At 38.8% G+C, this 18,260-nt stretch overlaps 1 protein-coding gene and 1 pseudogene across 2 annotated transcripts in view; one reads left to right on the top strand and one right to left on the bottom strand.

Annotated features, from left to right (window-relative positions):
* EPRS1 (glutamyl-prolyl-tRNA synthetase 1) overlaps nucleotides 1-14,655 on the bottom strand; it is a 66,413-nt gene extending 51,758 nt beyond the window's left edge. The window contains exons 1-6 of the mRNA XM_082612079.1: nucleotides 14,512-14,655; nucleotides 10,696-10,780; nucleotides 7,344-7,443; nucleotides 6,323-6,479; nucleotides 4,894-5,033; nucleotides 3,527-3,621 (exon numbers count right to left, since the gene is read on the bottom strand). Of these exons, the coding sequence (XP_082468205.1) occupies nucleotides 3,527-3,621; nucleotides 4,894-5,033; nucleotides 6,323-6,479; nucleotides 7,344-7,443; nucleotides 10,696-10,780; nucleotides 14,512-14,557 (623 nt within the window). The 5' untranslated portion in view covers nucleotides 14,558-14,655. The remainder of the gene's footprint in view (nucleotides 1-3,526; nucleotides 3,622-4,893; nucleotides 5,034-6,322; nucleotides 6,480-7,343; nucleotides 7,444-10,695; nucleotides 10,781-14,511) is intronic.
* Nucleotides 14,656-14,979: 324 nt separating this feature from the next.
* On the top strand, nucleotides 14,980-17,456 carry LOC309801067 (serpin B4-like; annotated as a pseudogene). The gene is made up of 3 exons: nucleotides 14,980-14,999; nucleotides 15,486-15,636; nucleotides 16,647-17,456. The product of its transcript is annotated as a serpin B4-like (transcript).
* The last annotated feature ends 804 nt before the right edge of the window (nucleotides 17,457-18,260 follow it).

The following is an 18,260-nucleotide window of genomic DNA, read 5'->3' as shown; positions in this document are numbered from 1 at the left end:
AAACAAAAACATTTTACAAAGAAACTCATTAACATGTTTTAACTAAATACTTAAACTTAACCTTTTTGAGGAGATGAAAACTAAACAAAAATCCTTCTAGTTGGTATTCCAGTCTTATTTTATTTGCTAACAAGAAGTACTGTAATAGAAAATCTGCCCCTGAGGAAGAAAAAAAGACTACAACATTTATAAAATAATCATAAGAAACAATTTCATATGTAAACTCTCACAAAGGAATAAGTTATTTACAAACATTACAACCTTAAGGCTAATCTCTATTTTCCTTTTTTTTTTTTAACTGAGGAATGAAAGGTAATTTAGTTAGAGGAAAACTGCTTCCAAAACTGTTTGCAATGCTACACAATAGTGGATCTTTACTAAGACCAGATGCTACTGAGAACTGGGAACCCGTCCATTGCAAACAAGACAGAAGCACCTCTGAGGATGCCACTGTGACTGTGACAATTAAATAAAAGAGCACATGAGAATTAGAAAGCCACAAGAAAGCACTTTACTTCTCTAGGCTTTAGTTTTCTCAGAAGCCAAAATGAGAAGATTTTAACTAAATGATCTTGAAGGTCTCATCCAGTACCAATATTCCACGGATCACAACCTATGAAAACACTATTCTGTTCTATGGGCAGCTGACCATTACATAGAATAAAATAAATCAGAGGCACTGTTAATACTATTACATATCAACATCCTCCTCTATCAGTGAAGTGGGTAAAAAGCAATCTCCTAAACCACTATTGTTGAAAATACACTTTTCATCAATAACAGCAGCCACAGTTGCCCTGCTCTACAGTCACCTAGTTTCATGCACACCTCTGATCTCAGTTGATATCAAGAGGGGAGGGAAAAGTACAATGATATGTCTTTATATCACTTCTAAAATCAGTCTATTTCTTTACATAGTCACACAGCATTCTAGGTCAATGATTCAATTTTGAAGAGTTTATATGCATAGGTTAATGCAGACAAGTACAATGCAATGCATTTAGGGTTATTCAAAACTTTCTGCATAAAATAAAGCACCATAAGTAGCATCCCAGATGAGATCCTGGAAGAGAAAAAGGACATTAGGGAAGAACTAATGAAATCCAAAAAAGTATGGAGTTTAGGTAATAACTATATATCAATATTGGTTCATTAATTGTGACAAAGGTACCATATAGTAATGTAAGATGTTAATTAACATTAGGGAAAACTGGGTACAGGTACAAGGGAACTTTGGGTTTTTTTTTTTTTCCTGCAATATTCCTATAAATCTAAAACTACTCTAAAATTTAAAGTTTATTAAAAGTAAAACAGAGGACTGTGAGTTCTGAAAACGAAGCAGAAATACTTTGTGCAGTTTTCACTGAAAGTGTTACACCCCATAACATGTTAAGAAGAGAAAAAAGAAGACTAATAATCACTGACTACCTACTAATTGACAGTTAATGTGCTTTACATACAGGAATTACCCTTAAGAGGTGTGATGAAATCAAATTACACTTAAAGATACTATCTCTGAATCTGAAATAATGTGTGCAATTCTAACAATTCTAAACCTCAGAAAAGCTATAAAATATTTATCACAAGATAATTAAAATAATTGGCTCAAGAGACAACTACATCAGGAGAGCTGAAGAAAACTATGTTCCATGCTGCATTAGTTAGTCCTGATGCTATATTGGGCTTTTCCCACACAAAACAGACATAGGCATATAATTTTTAGTCATATGGATTCTAGAGCCAGACAGCGTAGGTTTGGATTTGGCAAGTTGCTAAAACGTTGTATGAATCAGTTTCTGAAACCATTTGGAAAACTGGAGATAATAACAGTGCCTTCTTCACAGGGAAGACAGGATTAAACAAGTTACTATATGTAAAGTGCTTGGTAAGTACCTGCACATAACAGGTGCTATCTATGTGTTAGCTATGAATACGAATAAAAGGCAAAATTCAAGCCTTCTGGCCTTCATGAAAGAGACAGGAAAAAAATGATTAAAAAATGAATTAAAGAAAACTTGTTTTGCAGTATAAGGAGATATGATCAAAATTATGAGTGTTTTTAAACCTGAACACTGACTTATATTCCAAATTCCAAAACTGTATTCAACTGTTGGACTGAAATGACAAAACTCACAATAAACATTTTATACAGTAAATAATAAATATGAGGAGCTCACTATTCCAAGAAGTGATAGTGACAGAAAATATAAAAAGATTCAAAAGGGACAAATGTTCAAATGGCATAGCTATAAACAGCCATGGCTAAAAAACTAGCTTTTATCAAACCATTAAAGTCACTACCCAACGGAACAACCATGACCTCTCACACCAAGAACACAAGAGCAGAATATTGGGTGGTAGGGACCCAGGATATCTGAGGGAATTAAACTATGTAAAATAAGTATGATTTATGACTGACTCCACTTAGCTATCAATCATTTAATGATTCAGTCTGTGTATTTCCCAGAACCGTTATTTCCCTTTCATCTCCTTCTACCTGTCCTTTATTTCACCACCTAAATCGGCAAACTTAGAAAAGCAGAGAGAAAATGTGGAATTCTAAAACTGGCTTGCTGTTAATGGCACTTATAAAATAGCTTGTGAAGAACTACATTAAGAACAGCTAAAATAAAACTGTTTCCTTATCTGCCACTTCCTACTGTCTACATACTCCATTTATCACAGATGGGTAAGAATTTGGCTATAGAACACAAAATCTGAAATTAAACAAAATTTGGGAAAGAAACCCATCTCATGTGTAGAATATGGCACAATACTTTCCCAATGGCTAAGTTCCTGAGGCTAACTGCTTTAACAAAAGGCATTTTATTATATTAGCATCACTGGAAGGGTTCTTTTACAAAGTTCGTCCAGCATGAGTCACAAAGACCGACATGTGCAAAGGCAGAGACTACCCTCAGCCTTGGGGAATGCTGGGCAAGGACCCAGGCAGACCCAGGCCGGTGGCTCCAGCCAGAGCAGTCCTTTTCCCTAACAAGCTAGTCATATATTATCATTTTCTATGGCTGCCAAGAGTGAAAAGGGTTTCGAAACCTACTAATAGTGGAAACAAATGAATAGGAATGGGCTTTTCAGGACTCCATTTACTTTATTTGGGAAAAAAAATAACTTAAAATACATCTACCATAACTTCTTCTGCTAACTGAAAGGATTGCTCAGGGTACAAATACAAGCCCTTATTAGAAGATACCCCCAAAATCTCAAAATGTAAATAAAACTTAAGCCTTTCTATTAATGGATGTTTTTCTATTTACAATTAAAATTCTGCCTGGAATAAAATTAAAATGTTATTTTTCCTATTGCTTTAATAAGCGAAAACTACAAACTTTTTATAAATTAACTATCAATAATTTAAAAACTATTAAGATGTTTAGAATTTTAACTCCCACAATTAAAATCTTACTTATTTCCTTCTATATATTAACCTATTGATTTTTAAAGTACTTGATAACTCTCTTAAAGCTTTTCCACTAAATGTATCCAATTATAAGTTATATTTTCTTACCCACTAGCCTCCGGAGGAAATCTGACGGTAACCTTTCCCATCTCAGCACCTGGAAGCTCAACAAATTTCCCAACATCTTGCTTTTTCTCAGGTACCTGAAAAGCAGAACAACAACAACAAAAATAGTTACATGGTTAAATGTTTAAGAATCAATTCATTCAACAAATACTTACTCAGTACCCACTACGCACCAAGCATGGCTATGAGAAAAAATTGGCTAGAATACTGTCCCTGCACTTGAAGATTCCAAATCAGTTGAAGTTAACCAACAGCGTTTAGGGTCATCAGGAAAATGCTTAAAAGAAGGCAAGAGCCAAGCTGCACCTTGAAAAATAAATGCAAATGTATCAGATGGAGAGTATACAAGGGCAGTCATTCTAAGAAAAGGAATAACAGCACAGGTAAGGCTCAAAGTCAGGGAAGAACAGTGCAATGTTAGGAATGCATGTTGAGTGGGTAGGCAAGACGCTGATAGTCGATTAAGTCCAAAACATGAAGGCCTTTATAAGGTTGACTTTTATGTTTCTGGAAATGGGGAATCCTCAGGGGTATGGAATTACTTATCTGTATTTTCTAAAACTATACCCAGTACAGTGCAAAGTCTCAACGAGAAAAAAGAAGAGACCAAAAGAAAAAGGAAGTTCAGTGATGAGATTACGGTCTTTAAACAAGCTGGGGGTAATGAGGCCTCAATAAAAATCAACGGCAGTGGAGACAGAGAACAAATCTATAGATACAAGAAGTAATAATGGAACTTGTTGACCAGTTAGAGGTGGAAAGGGGTGAATACTTTCTCAGAACAACTGAGGTGACTGTGGTGTCTTTACCCAAGCAGACAACAGTTTTCAAATTGTACTGCATCGGAGTAAAATTTTTAATACGTAAATATGTAAACATATTCTCTGTAATATGTAAACAGATCTAAGTAGAGCGACTCTAGTTGGGGGAAAGGCCTTTTTCTACTGTATTCAATGTCACATCTTCCTACAGAATCAACAAAAAGGCTCTACAGAACCCCAGGACTCAAAGGTCACAACGGTTCAAAAGCCAGAGAACAGAAAATCTAGGAGGAAGAGAAGATGGTATAGTTATAAAATAATTTTAGTTACTTGGACTTTGGATTTCCTAAGGGACACACACTGGATGATCATAATCATCTAGAAATATAATTATGAAGATTAAGCCTTAATGTAGGCAAGCAGTTAAAGGCAAGCCAAGACTCAACAATGACAAATTCTTCCAAGAAGATCCTTTTTAATTGATCAGGGAAAAAAAAAAACAACCAAACTATGAACATAATTTTCTTTTCAGATCTAAGACCTCAGGCAGACAAGATGTGAGCATTAAAAAAAATTTTAAAGGCTTACCACTTTAGCTTTGGTTGTTGAAATATTCCACTTGGTACCTACTGACTGGAAGGCCTGCTGGGCTTCAAGAAAACCAAACCAGCGTTTTACATGAACTGGAGTTTTGCTCTGTTCCAACTGTTCCTGCCATGCAGCATTTCCTATTAGCAAACATAATTTTAAAACCATTCAACATATCTGCAAATTCAAAAGCATAAGTTCCAGTCATGGTTAACTTAAGTAAATGAGATGGCTTAAAGCTGTGCTTCTATAATGCAAGTTTAAAAATCTGGGTACACATGGAAGTGATTTCTAATACTTCAACATATTTTAAGAATTCACAAAAATTAATTTAAAATACTTTTTCATTTCAATTCACTAGAGTGAATCCTAAATCCTGCCCTCACCACTGCCACACACCCACTAGAAGGCCAATGCTATGTTTCATAATTGAGGAAAAGCTTTAAGTGGATCAACTAGAGAACAAAATAAAAATCAAGATCAAGTAGCTCTTAACTTCAGTTGTAATATCAAAAATGGTACTGAAGGAAAGTTTACGTAATTCTTTAGCATCACAAAGCTACCTCCATAAGATATTATCTTCCTTTTATGAACATTAACTCAAAAATCAAAAGACCAAAATGTCATAAACCTACAGATGAAAAGTTCTAACTAGGAAAGTCCTTCATTTTACGTTGGTTATTATTATAACAATTTAATTTAATTTGGAGAAAAGGTTAAGCCACAAAAAAAAGTACAGAGACGGAGTCCTCTGGTGGCCCAGTGGTTAGGACTCCACGTTTTCACGGCCGAGGGCGCAGGTTCAGTATCCCTGGTCGGGGAACTAAGATCCTGCAAGCCATGGGGCGTGGCCCAAAAAAAAGGTACAGAGTACATTAAAGAAATTTTAAAAACGCTCACATAACCCAGATTTAAAGAATAATAAAACATTTTGGCATATTTGCTGCAGGTTTTTTTTGGTTTTTTTTTAATAAACTAACAAAATTCAAGCCCCCTTTGTGCCTCTCATCAATCCCATATTCTGACTACTCATAGAATATGGAAAAAGTGACCTCCCAGAGAAACAACTCCAGCTCACCCCGCCCCCCACACACATGCTGAACAACCAGAAACAACAGTAACTGGAGTTAAGTAATGGCTGAGACAAGAAAGGTGCTGACATAAATGGGATGAGGAACAAGGCCAGCTCCAAAGGCAAGAGAGGAGCTGCAGTAGCAAGACGGGGCCAACCTCCAGGGACAGCAGAGGATGGGGAATTCCTGTAACCGGAGAGGAAAAAATAGCCAGGGAGGTCATTCCTTTGTGAGAAAGTTCTAAGTGACTGCCATTAGGTAGATAGATGCTCATATACGTAGAAATAAATGTACCTGTTATCCAGCAAAATATTAAATAATTAAAATAGAAATTCTTCAAGAAGAATTACTGATACCTTTTAGGGTGGCCCAAACACATAAATCTGCTAAGCTCAAAGAGTTTCCAACTAAGTATGTTCTCAGAGACAGGCAATGATTGAGTTCGTTGGTTGCAGAAGTCAACAAATCACATGAAGACAATTTTGTAGCACTAAACTCCAACCAGTGATCAATCTGTGAAAAGAAATGCATCCCAAGGTTTAGATTTAAACAAACAAGCAAACAAACAACCTCAGTTGGAACCATGCCTGTCTCATCTCAATTACAGAATTTACCATTACGTGGATTTAACTGTGATTGCCTGGGATCTAAACTGGCACTTAAACACATATGGTTATTTTTCTATGTTTTCTTTTTCTTTTTTTTTTTTTTGCAGGGGTGTGAAGAGGCACTTCAGGGAAGAAAAAGGAAAAGATGAGAACTGGAAGCAGGAAGGAATAACGAGCCTGACCGATGCAACAGACAGACCCAGCCAAACAGATCCATCTACTTGCGAAATTTAAAAGTAAATACTTGGAAACTATTCTTTGTATTCTGAATTTTGTATGATTTAGGAAAGTGAGAGCTGACTACAAACAGGGGGAAAAAAGGCATCTAAAGTGCCGTATTGCAAATTAATCTACTACTGCTATAGTTTTAAGGTATATACTTCAAAAGGAAAATGTGTGTGACCCTGGGCCCTTGTAACTTTTCAAGAACTGCTACCTCATCTGCCAGGTAAGAAAGCTGCAAAAGAGCGTAAGATGACCTGTGCAGTCACATCCAGCTATGAAATTCTAGAAGTCCAGGAAGAGGAAGACAGCACTAAAGGACTCAACAGCTGGTATGGGTTTGAAAGTGCCAACTGAGGAGCTAAGACTTTTTGTCTGAAAATAAAAACAGATGAGAATTCCTTAACTTGGTCTCTGAGTAACACTCTGTTAATATCCTTAAATAGAGTAACAGTCCGTAAGCCAACAATAAAATGAAGTTCGCAAAAGAGCCAAAGCCTAGATCAAAACAAAATAAAACACACCCAAGGAAACGTTCATTCCTTACCTCAGTATGTTCCAACAGGTTAGAGCCATACAGCCCAGCTGTAGTTGCAATTCTAGCCAAGTAGCGAAGTATGGACTTTACATCCGTGAATACCACATTCCTAGAATATAAGCATGAGATAATGTCTTACTGTGGCTCTAGCAAATCAGTAGGTCACGAGACTTATAAAAAATGTAAAACTAGAAATCTTATAGTAAGATACAAATATATACCATGTATTTTCTAGTATAGTAAAAAAAAATAGATCTAATTTGTTCTTTACTCTGTTCTATCAAATTCTAATTTGTTTTGGGATGTTCAGCTAAATCCACTAATTCACTTCAGAGTAGACTATGTCATGTTTTATCTTTCTAACTATTGGTTTCTACATGTCTATTCAGTGGTGAAAATATGAAAATTGGGATATCGAGAATAAAGTGATTTAAAATAAATCAAGGCAATGAAGCCAAGGATATACCGTCATAAAGAAGCTGGTTTTATCAACCTGCAGGTAAACATGGTAGATCAAACCTCATCAAAACTGCTCCTATAAGGAAAAAGAGACTAAGGAGAAGCGACAGTAGCAGTAAACTTTCAGAAGCTAGAAAGCAGAGGGAGTTAACAGGCCTGAAAAAACGGAATCTTAACTGGACAGTGGACAAAGCTGAAAACCAACCCAATTTAAATTGTAGGATCCTCTAAAGACTTTACGAATCAATGAAACCAGGTATCCTTGGAAGTGAGAGTGAATTGGGACTAAAATAAGGAGGCTTGGTTGAAAGTCTACTTAAAAATCAGTCAGAAACACAGATAGCTCCAAACCCTATGCTGCAGAGCTTGACTACTCCCCTTACCCAATCCTGGCAAAAACCGGAGCCTTATTCTCTAAAGACTAAAACAGAGGGTCTCTCAAATGGGGGAAATCTGGCACAGCTGCAAGTTGGGCTATAGAGGTAACAGGGAGAATAAAAGAATACACGTATACTGGATGCTGAGATCCTCAGCCTTCTTCCCACCCTCAGCTCCCAAAATATTCTAGCACCAGCTCTCCTTCTTCACCTTCCGAACAGGAGACTGAAAGTCTTCTCTGGATAATCTGATCCACCCAGGAAGAAAAGAACCAAGGATACTAACACCAGAAGTTCCTTCAAATGAGCAGCTCAGAGTAAAGCTCAGAAATGATAGGCTCACCTTGGAGTTCAGAACTTGTAAATAGCTTTACTCTCCCAGTCAAAATCTAAGAAAACCATAAGGAGTTACCAAATATCTGAAGAAAGCCTTTAATTTAAAAGGTAGCAACCAAAACAAACACACAGATGTAAACTGAACAAATCAAGAAATAGAAAACTTTAAAAGTAAGTGAATAAATTTCCTCTGAGCAATGAAAAAACATAGTGCAATCATAAAATAAGAACAGGATACTATATCTAGATAATAAATAACAGAAAGAGCAGATACAAAAAAATGTAACAGCAAAAACGGAAAACTCAATAGAAAAATGGGATAAAAAAGTTGAAGAACTCTCCAGAAAGTGAGGAAAAATGAAAAAAAAAAGGAAAGTGAAGGTGACACTTTAAGAAAATAAGAGGATTAATACCAGCATCCACATAAAGAACAGGAAATGGAAAGTTATGAAAAATTTCCTAATTCCCCAAAAGAGGATTTCTAAGTTTCCACATTAAAGGGAGCAATCAAGCACCCAGAAGAACAGATGAAAAACAGATCCAGACTAAAGCATATTACTGTGAAATTTCTAAATACTGAATCCTAAGGGAAGATGTCCACAAACTTCCTGAAGTCACACAGAAAAGATAGGAATCAGAAAGGCTTCAGAAGAGAACAAAGCAAACAACAATAATTCCACGGAAAAGTAAAAATTGTACATGAAGAGCAATCATAGTATGTGGCTCAGCAGTGAATACAACTTACAGGACCCTCCCAGTGTAAACACTAAATGGTGACTGATGCAACTGCAGTGGGAGGAAGGAGGACACAGGGAGTGGAGGGTGCATTTGTGTGAGTGAGTGTTTTGCATACGTTGCCCTTCCCCAATACAAGTCTTTCTGTCAGTTTATTATAGACCATTTAAACCATTTCAGAATTCTGCATCCTGCTTGAGAATACCCTTGAAACCCTCTTTCAATTTGGTCCAAATTTCACGATCTGGCAAAATATTCTTAAAAGGATCTGAAACCAGGTTGTGTTTATTCCTTAGTTTTGTTAAACAAGAGAATGTTTCCCTTCCCAGTTCTTTTAAATTCTTTTCAGTGGGTTCCAAAAGAAAGAGATAAGTCCAAGGGCATGCAATCTTCCCTATATCCGGGATGTAAATAATCCATCTCTTTTTTTTTTTGCGGTTCGAGGGCCTCTCACTGTAGTGGCCTCTCCCATTGCGGAGCACAGGCTCCGGACGTGCAGGCTCAGCGGCCATGGCTCACAGGCCCAGCCGCTCCGCGGCATGTGGGATCTTCCCAGACCAGGGCACGAACCCATGTCCCCTGCATCGGCAGGCAGACTCTCAACCACTGCGCCACCAGGGAAGCCCTAAATAATCCATTTTAATCAAGAACATACAGTATATGCTCATTACAGAAAATTTTGAAAACACAGAAGGAAAAAGAAAAAAACAACCCCACAGGGCTTCCCTGGTGGTGCAGTGGTTGGGAGTCCGCCTGCCGATGCAGGGGACGCAGGTTCGTGCCCTGGTCCGGGAGGACCCCACATGCCGCGGAGCAGCTGGACCCGTGAGCCATGGCCACTGAGCCTGCGTGCCCGGAGCCTGTGCTCCGCAACAGGAGAGGCCGCAACGGTGAGAGGCCCGCATACAGCAAAAAATAAAAATAAATAAAAAAATAAAAAAACAACCCCACAATTCCAAAACTCAGAATGAAATAATATTAAAAGTGCTGTATACTTCTCATTTTTTTCTTTGTAGATATGTAATTTTACATTTATGTCTTGCTTTTTTACTAACATTAGATTATGAACATATCCATCATTAAAAATTCTTCATAAGCCTTTTTTTCACAGATGCCTAATATTCTATGCTGTGGACTTACCAAATTTATTTCCTATTATTACTGATTTTAAAAACTTCCAATTTTCCACCAGAATACATTACAACAGAATTAAAAACCCATATACATAAATCCTTCTGTACATCTCTCGTTTCTTTCTGACAGATTAGATATGTGATCAGATAGTATGCTGACAGATATGTCTCTGGATATAGTTCTTTTAGAATGAGGAAGAAAGTATATTTCTTTTTAGGGACCGTTTACCAGTTAGCAAGTAAAACAAGCATACAACATTTAACCCTAAATATTTTTAAAATGCTGTTCAGTACTGAAAACCAAGATATAAAAGCACTTACTCAGATACACGAAGAATATTCTCTTTCCCTTCTTCAACAGAAATGCTGACGTTGTCTTTCACATGTTCTACTGCCAACAAAGCTCCTAAAAATGAGATGAAAAGATTTCTCTTTATAAACAATGTGGTATTTAAAACCTGGATCATAAAGCAATGAGGATGAGTCAACAAACCAGTATTAAGACCTGCAAGGAGTAAACATTTTTCCCTGGAGTCTGCAGACGCAAAGTATGGCCTTCTGGTCTTGGAGAAGTAACAAACCAGAAACCAATCCCTGGCATAATCCAACTGCTTTTGAATATACTCAGTGTCCAGTTAGGGACACTGAAATTAATCTTTCTCTCTCTCAGGAGAAAAGAAGAAATTAGAATAGTTCATTGTATAAAAGCTATTGTTTATAGTATTAGAGTGATTACTATGTGGTAGGGAATGTGCTAAATGCCTTACATTCATTATTATTTTTATCTTTGTAGTAACCTTAAGAGGTAGGCACCTTTATCTCTGTTTTATAGAAGAGAAAACTGAGGCTTGGAGGGGTTAAATAACTAGCCCAAGTCCTTGATTAATATGTGGCAGTCAGGATTTGAACGCAGGTCTACGGCAGTCCAGAACTCATATTCTGAAACAGTGATATGTGCCTCTCAACACATCATAAAGTTTACTAAATATGCATTAATCTGTTGTCCTTAATTTATCTAAGATGGACAACTAGTAACCAGATACTGGTTTCTAAATACCATGCTCCACTGGAGACAGGGCTGTGGTAGGGAAGGTACAAGATAAACCTGGAAAATTTCATTGTGCTAGAAAGCAAGAAGTACTCAAAGAATGATAAGAGATATGCCAAAAGGACACAGAGGTCTGCTTGGAGGGGCTCCCACTGGTAAATAGGGCCAATTTAACCACTAAAGTAAATAATCCAAGTTTTAGAGTACCGGCACCAAAGAATCCTATACAGCAAATTTTGAAACTGAATTCCTATACAGGCAACAAGATAGATGAATCTCAAAGAACTATCCTACGTACAATAGTTTGATACGACTCAATGTATATGAAGTTCTAGGAAAAGCGAAAAAAAAAAATAGTGGCAGAAAGCAAATCAGTGACTATCAAGGGCCAGAGATGGGGGAAGGGGACTGACTACAGAGGGGCATGAGGGAACTTTCTGAAGTGAGGGAAATATTTTATTTCATTATTTTGGTGGTTACACACTGTACACATCTGTCAGTCACTTTACAACTTAAAATTGGCAAACTTTATTATATGCAAGTTATAACTCAATAAAACTAATTTTAAAAATAAAAATGTTTAACTTTAAAAACAAAATGAAAAATAATTCGGAGTATAACCTATTAAGTATATTTTGCTATGAATTTTTTAAACGAGAAGAAGATCTTCTCACAAAAAAATGCCAACTAATACATGTGGAAAGAACAGCAGAATGGAAGGTCACCATCTGGCATCATCTTAATCATAATCAAGTTGGGGAGGAAGCACCAACGGATGCTGAAACCAGTGGGTAAAGGTTTGATGGGGAGTGAAATGTTTACATGGTCTCAGAGCATCTCCCCACAAAATGCCCGTTAACTGCAAAACGGAAAACTCTGCAGTGGGGAAAGCTGTCAGACACCATCTTAAGTACCCAAGATTAGATCATCAGTAATGGGAAAAATCAGGTACCAGTTATTGGGCTGCAATGAAGAACAATGAATTGTTTCTATGCTATTTCTGCCAAAGATCTGTAGCCTGAATCTAGTCATGAGGGATCATGAAACACCTGATCAGGGGGCATTCTTTAAGTAAGTGGCCTGTAATCTCCAGAGAGGTTAAACCTATGAAAGACTGAAAAAACCATCCCAGATTGAAAGAAACTGGGGAGACGTGATGAGTAGGTGCAAGGTATGATCCTAGATTTTGATCCTTGCCCTACGGAGATGGATGAATTGTATCAATGTGTATTTCCTGATTTTAATGGTCCTGTGAGGTCATATAGAGTTTTCTTACTTAAGAGAGATGTATTTTGGAGTATTCTGGGGTGTTGAAGCATCCTTATCTGCAGTATGCTCTCCAAAGGCACTGGAGAAAAAATGTTCTTTGTTCTATTCTTATACCTTTTTAAGTGTGAACTTATTTTAACATTAAAAAAATGGTGAATGCATATCAAATAAGGGAAATTCTCACAATGCAATCTGTTTTTCTGAATGTTTCATCTAATTATATTGATTATTTTAAAATAGAATGTATTTGAATTAAACAATTGGGAACAATTAAATCAAAAACAAAAAAAGGAGAAGAGAAGCAAATAGAAACATATATTCTATAATTGGTCTACAGTTCATAATGACAACAAATTTCTTTAAGACCCTCTTCCAGAATACTGGCAGATGTGATTCTCAGTATTATAATTCACTAAGGAAATAGATCTATCATATTCAGGGTGATTTTCTAAATTACATCAGTAAAAACTACAGCTATTTATTGACTGTTTACAGTGTGTCAGGAACTTGACCTGCAGTCTCATTTGATTCTGGCAAGCAACTGTATGTGGGAGATGTTATTCCGTGTTTCTCAAACAAGGAAACAGTGGGAGATGCCAAACAAGGAACCTGCCAAGGTTCCACAACTCGTAAGTGGCAGTCAGGATGGACCTGGTCTCCACAAACCAAGTGTCGTTGCCCTTAACCATGAGGTCACACTGTCTAGTGCTTTCCAACTGCAGAATCAAACCCAGTTCTTTCAGAGTTCATTGATTTGTGTGAGGTTAGCCCATAGTTAACTGGAACCAATATGCTAAAACATTATCATTTTTTAAAGTATTTTAAATGGCTATTAAATTGTGTTTTTTGTTCCAACAGACTCAAAACACCCTGTAATGAGAATGTACTAAGTAATCATCAGCCCTATGTGGGCAACTGTATCTAAAAGTCTAGGCCTCTCAACATTAAAAAAGTACTTGCATGCATATGTTAAGAAATGCATTAACAAATATGAGCTCAATAAACTGATTATTTTGTGTAATTTCTGAAATAGAAAAAAAAAAACAGCAGAAGGTCTAAGCTATCTATCCACAGTAACCTTCACCACGCTGAAAATGCAATTCCAAATCAAATTTAAGATGTATCAGGTAGATGACAAGTCCGACCTTTTCTCTGACGTTTACTACCTCCATCGGATGTGTAGTAAACCAACCCCATCAGTCCGCAGTGTACTTGGGTGTTCCAGCAATCACCCTTCCACCTTTAATTAATATAAATGCAACTTCGGTTAAAATTTTAAATGCTTCTACGACCATCTTCCTCGTTCCCTTTGAACCCAACGAAACGTAAAGAAAAGTTAAGTCAAGGGGGTTGAAGATCTTTTCTGAGGACGAAGGAAGGGAGGTAAAGATAAGTGGATTTAGGGGAAAACGCTAAAAGAGGGGGAGCGAAGTAATGGGATTTCAAGTTTTAAAAACGTTATTTCTACGTCCGGTGCTCGGTCTCCAGGAGACATCATTTCTAAAAGGGAGAGGAGAGTAAGCTGGGAGTCATCCCTCTGGGAGAGAAGGTCCGAAGCTGAGCCTCGGGTGGCCCTGCCCCGGCTCACACAGTACCCACCTCCACGCCCCAGAAAAACGTCTTCAGGAGCAGATCCACCTGCTAGGAACAGAGGGCGAGGGGCGCGGAGCCTACCCCGTGTACACTTCGGGGGTTAGAGGCAGGCCTAACCTCCCAGACCGTGACCATCACTGCGCAAAGCCTGGGCGCGGCGACTTTCCCCGCCCCGCACCCTCTCGGGCTGATGCAACCCACACAGGTTGGCGGCCCCGGGCCCTTACCCAACGGAGGGTCTCCCGAATTCACAGTCAGACAGAGCGTCGCCATCTGCACTGCTCCGCCGGTCTACCTGTCAGTGCGCCTGCCCTGCCACCCGAAAACACCCCTGACTCGCCCAAGGCGAGACGGTGCAACGTGTGCGCACGCCTGACGCTGCGGAAGCCTTCGCCCCTCCCCCGCGCCGCAGCCAGCGTCTTGGCGCACAGCACAGTGCGTCATCACCGCCCGCCGCAGCCGTCTGGCGGCTGCTTCGGGGACCTTCGACCTTGCCCCGGGCATCTAGGGTCACGAGAGCCAACGTGGAGTTTCAAGACGCTGAAGGGGGAGAGACGCTGAAACGCACGACAGTTTTCGACAGTTCGTAAAGCGAGAAACGTAAGTGGTAAGACGGTTTCTGCAGTGTGATGGGCGTTCACCGGAAGCCCAAAACAAAACCCACAAACGGGTGGTATACTTGAGGCAGGAGGTAGATGGGCGCCCCGCCCCTAGGGTGAGCAATTGGAGTTCGTTCCCTGTGGACAGAAACGCCGAAGTACCAATAGCAGGGCAGTCAAGAGAGGAGGCTGGGCCCTGCGCAGGTAAAAGATAAGAGACCACCTACTTCTCCTTCTCGAAGTAGAGGAGACTTTTCCGACTAGAGAGTTCCTTGGAGGTCAAAAGTGGAGTGACGCCAAGCTACCCATAGGCCTCTTCGCTGGCATCCATCTTGGCTGAGAGATGCGTGTGCACATGGGAGGACCGTGAGATAAACCAAACATGGACTCAGAACCAGGAGAATCAAAATGATTGGCCAAAGGGAACCCGGAAGAAATGCCCCTTATTAGTGATTTAAAGTACCACAAGGGCACGAATCTCTCTCTCTCTCTCTCAGAGTCCTCCCATGTGTCTATCCACATGTACTATACTATTTTCCTCCTAATAAACACTTCACTTGTTTCACTACTTTCTGTCTTTGTGGGAATTCTTTTCTGCAAAGCCGAACGGCCAGGATTTTGTCACTGACCACCGGTCTACTTGCTACGATTTGGCGCTCTGTGACCCAACCTCAGTCTCTGGCCGGGAACCGAAACCCTGCTTCAAGCCACTGCAGGCCCAGGCCACCAGAGATCATACTGTTGGGGGGCACTGTATGTAAACACAAAAAAAGTCCTGGAAGCATGTAGACCAACAGCCATGGTTACACTGGGGATGGGGGAGGTTTCTCTCATGTTTCCTCAGTTCTTTCAAAAGAAAAATGTACAACACCTTGATTTCTGACTTCTGACCTCCAGAACTGTGAGTGAATAAATTTCTGTTGCTTTAAGCCACCAAGTTTGTGGTCATTTGTGACAGCCGCTCTGGGAACTAATAGATGGGCAATCTTTGGAGACTGGCTACTACAAAGTTTAAAAATTCTTCAGCGTCTTACTGTATACAGTAAATCATGTTTATCATAGTGTCATTGATAACAGTTCTCTACTCTTGGCTGTGCCTCTTATAGAAGGTAGTGCAGTGAACTGTAATTATAAATGTCATGATATGTGCCATATTTAGCAGACACTAAAAAAGAAAATGGTGTTTGTGGATAACTTATTTTTCTTAATAACTGCTGAGGAAAGCACTATGAAAACGTTTATGTGTACTGTAAAGACAGTGAATATTCACTTAGTGAATATGTATCGTTTTTAAGTTTAAAAGGTATATTCTATTTTAAAATATTTTTAGGCAAAAATTCTGCAGTTCAGTAATTCCTGGAAAAGAAAAGCTTGAGGTGAAGAAAATACAGATCAAAAAATTAAAAGCATAATAGGTCTTTAGTTTGAAAATACTAGCACATGACTCAGTGAAGCAAACACCCAATTTGCATATGATCTGTTTCATAAGTTCATAAAGTTAAAAGAGGACAATATTTTCTTTTCCCGTCAGTATCTTATCAGCCTTAGGCCTGCTCTGTGTAGAAGCCTGAGAAAACACTGCATTCAAAATTAAGGTCCTTTACTTTAATGAACACAAAATTAAGAGCTACAACAGATCATGCTGCAAAGTTGGGAAATGTGCATCCCCAATTTCGAAAGCTTCTGAATTAAAGAAACCACTGATACATATTGAACTGAACATCACCAACAGACTCTGAGAAATGATGTATAGATTTCTTTAGGAGTACTTGAATAATGTTAGGAAATTTTACCTAGTCAATGTGGAATATGCTGGTTTTGTAAATGCTGTAGAAGAAAGTAAAAAGATTAATTCCTGGGTGGAAAGCCAAACGAATGAAAAAAAATCAAGGATCCATTTCCCAAGGGATCTCTCAGCAGCTCTGCCATCCTGGCTCTGGTGGACATAGTCTATTACAAAGGGCAGTGGGACCAGGACCTTGATAAAGAAAATACTGAAGAAGGAGACTCTTGGCTGAACAAGGATGTGAGCGAATCCATGCAGATGATGAAACAAAGCAAGACCCTTCACTTCACCTTCCTGAAGGATGTGCAAGCCAAGATCCCGGAAATACCGTACAAAGCAAGCATGATTTTGCTGATCCAAGCATGACTTTGCTGCTGCCAAATGAAGTAAATGGTCTGCAGGAGCTTGAGGGTAAACTCACCACTGAGAAATTAAGAGCCTGGGCAAGCTCACAGAACATGAACAAGAGTGATGTGGATTTGTACTTACTTCAGTTCAAAATGGAAGAGAGCTAGGACCTCAAGGCCATGCTGGGAGCCATGGAGATGGTGGACACCTTCAGTCAGTAGGACACCGACTTCTCAGGCACCATGGTGTGTAAAATCCTGCACAAGTTCTATGTGGAGGTGACTGAGGAGAGCATGGAGGCTGCAGCTGCCACTGGTGTGGAAACTGTTCTAGCATCATTACCAATTTATGAACATTTCTATTGTGATTACCCTTTCTCTTTATCAAGCACAGTAAAACCAACGGCATCATCTTCTTTGGCAGAGCTTCTTTCCCTTAGATGCTATCAGCCTGTCACTACTTTTGGGAAAAGATCACAGAGTTGTTCCAGTAAATTGATCGCTAGAAATAATAGGTTCTCTTTGATTCATTTTCCTTTCTAATATCATAGTCATCACTAAGAATTTAATAGTTGAAATAGAATATCATGCAATCTCTCTCTACACACAAGAGAAACCCTCTTTTTGTCCCATTAAAATTCCCTTTGGGGCTTCCTTGGTGGCGCAGTGGTTGAGAGTCTGCCTGCTGATGCAGGGGACACGGGTTCGTGCCCCGGTCCGGGAAGATCCCATATGCCGCTGAGCGGCTGGGCCCGTGAGCCATGGCTGCTGAGCCTGCACATCCGGAGCCTGTGCTCTGCAACCAGAGAGGCCACAACAGTGAGAGGCCTGCGTACCACAAAAAAAAAAAAAAAAAAAATTCCCTTTGGACAAAATGTTCAACTTTAAGATAAGGTAAGGGGATATTTCAGTACTGTTATCTTCTAAATTTGAAATATTGTTCTGTATGTGACCTGTTTTAAATGAACCAAACCAAATTACACCTGCTCTCCAAACTTGTTAACTTGGACACCTACATTTCTTTTCATTTAGGTTATATCTGGAGCCCTTAAATGCCTATTTTTTATTTTATAAAGTAAATTATCAGTAAAACAATGACTGACTCAAATCAAAACAAAAAAGAGAAAATACTAGCACAACTTATACCTTTTATTATCATTGCATTGTTAACATATTTATCACTGTTTCAGACTTATCATTTTATACTGTAATTGCCTGTTTTGTCTTTTGTATTATAAGTTTCC

This window comes from Mesoplodon mirus (assembly GCF_964341445.2).
Source record: "Mesoplodon mirus genome assembly, chromosome: 3".
Lineage (NCBI taxonomy): Eukaryota > Metazoa > Chordata > Mammalia > Artiodactyla > Ziphiidae > Mesoplodon > Mesoplodon mirus.
The sequence above is the reverse complement of the archived record's forward strand: the minus strand, read 5'-3'. Positions and strand labels throughout refer to the sequence as shown.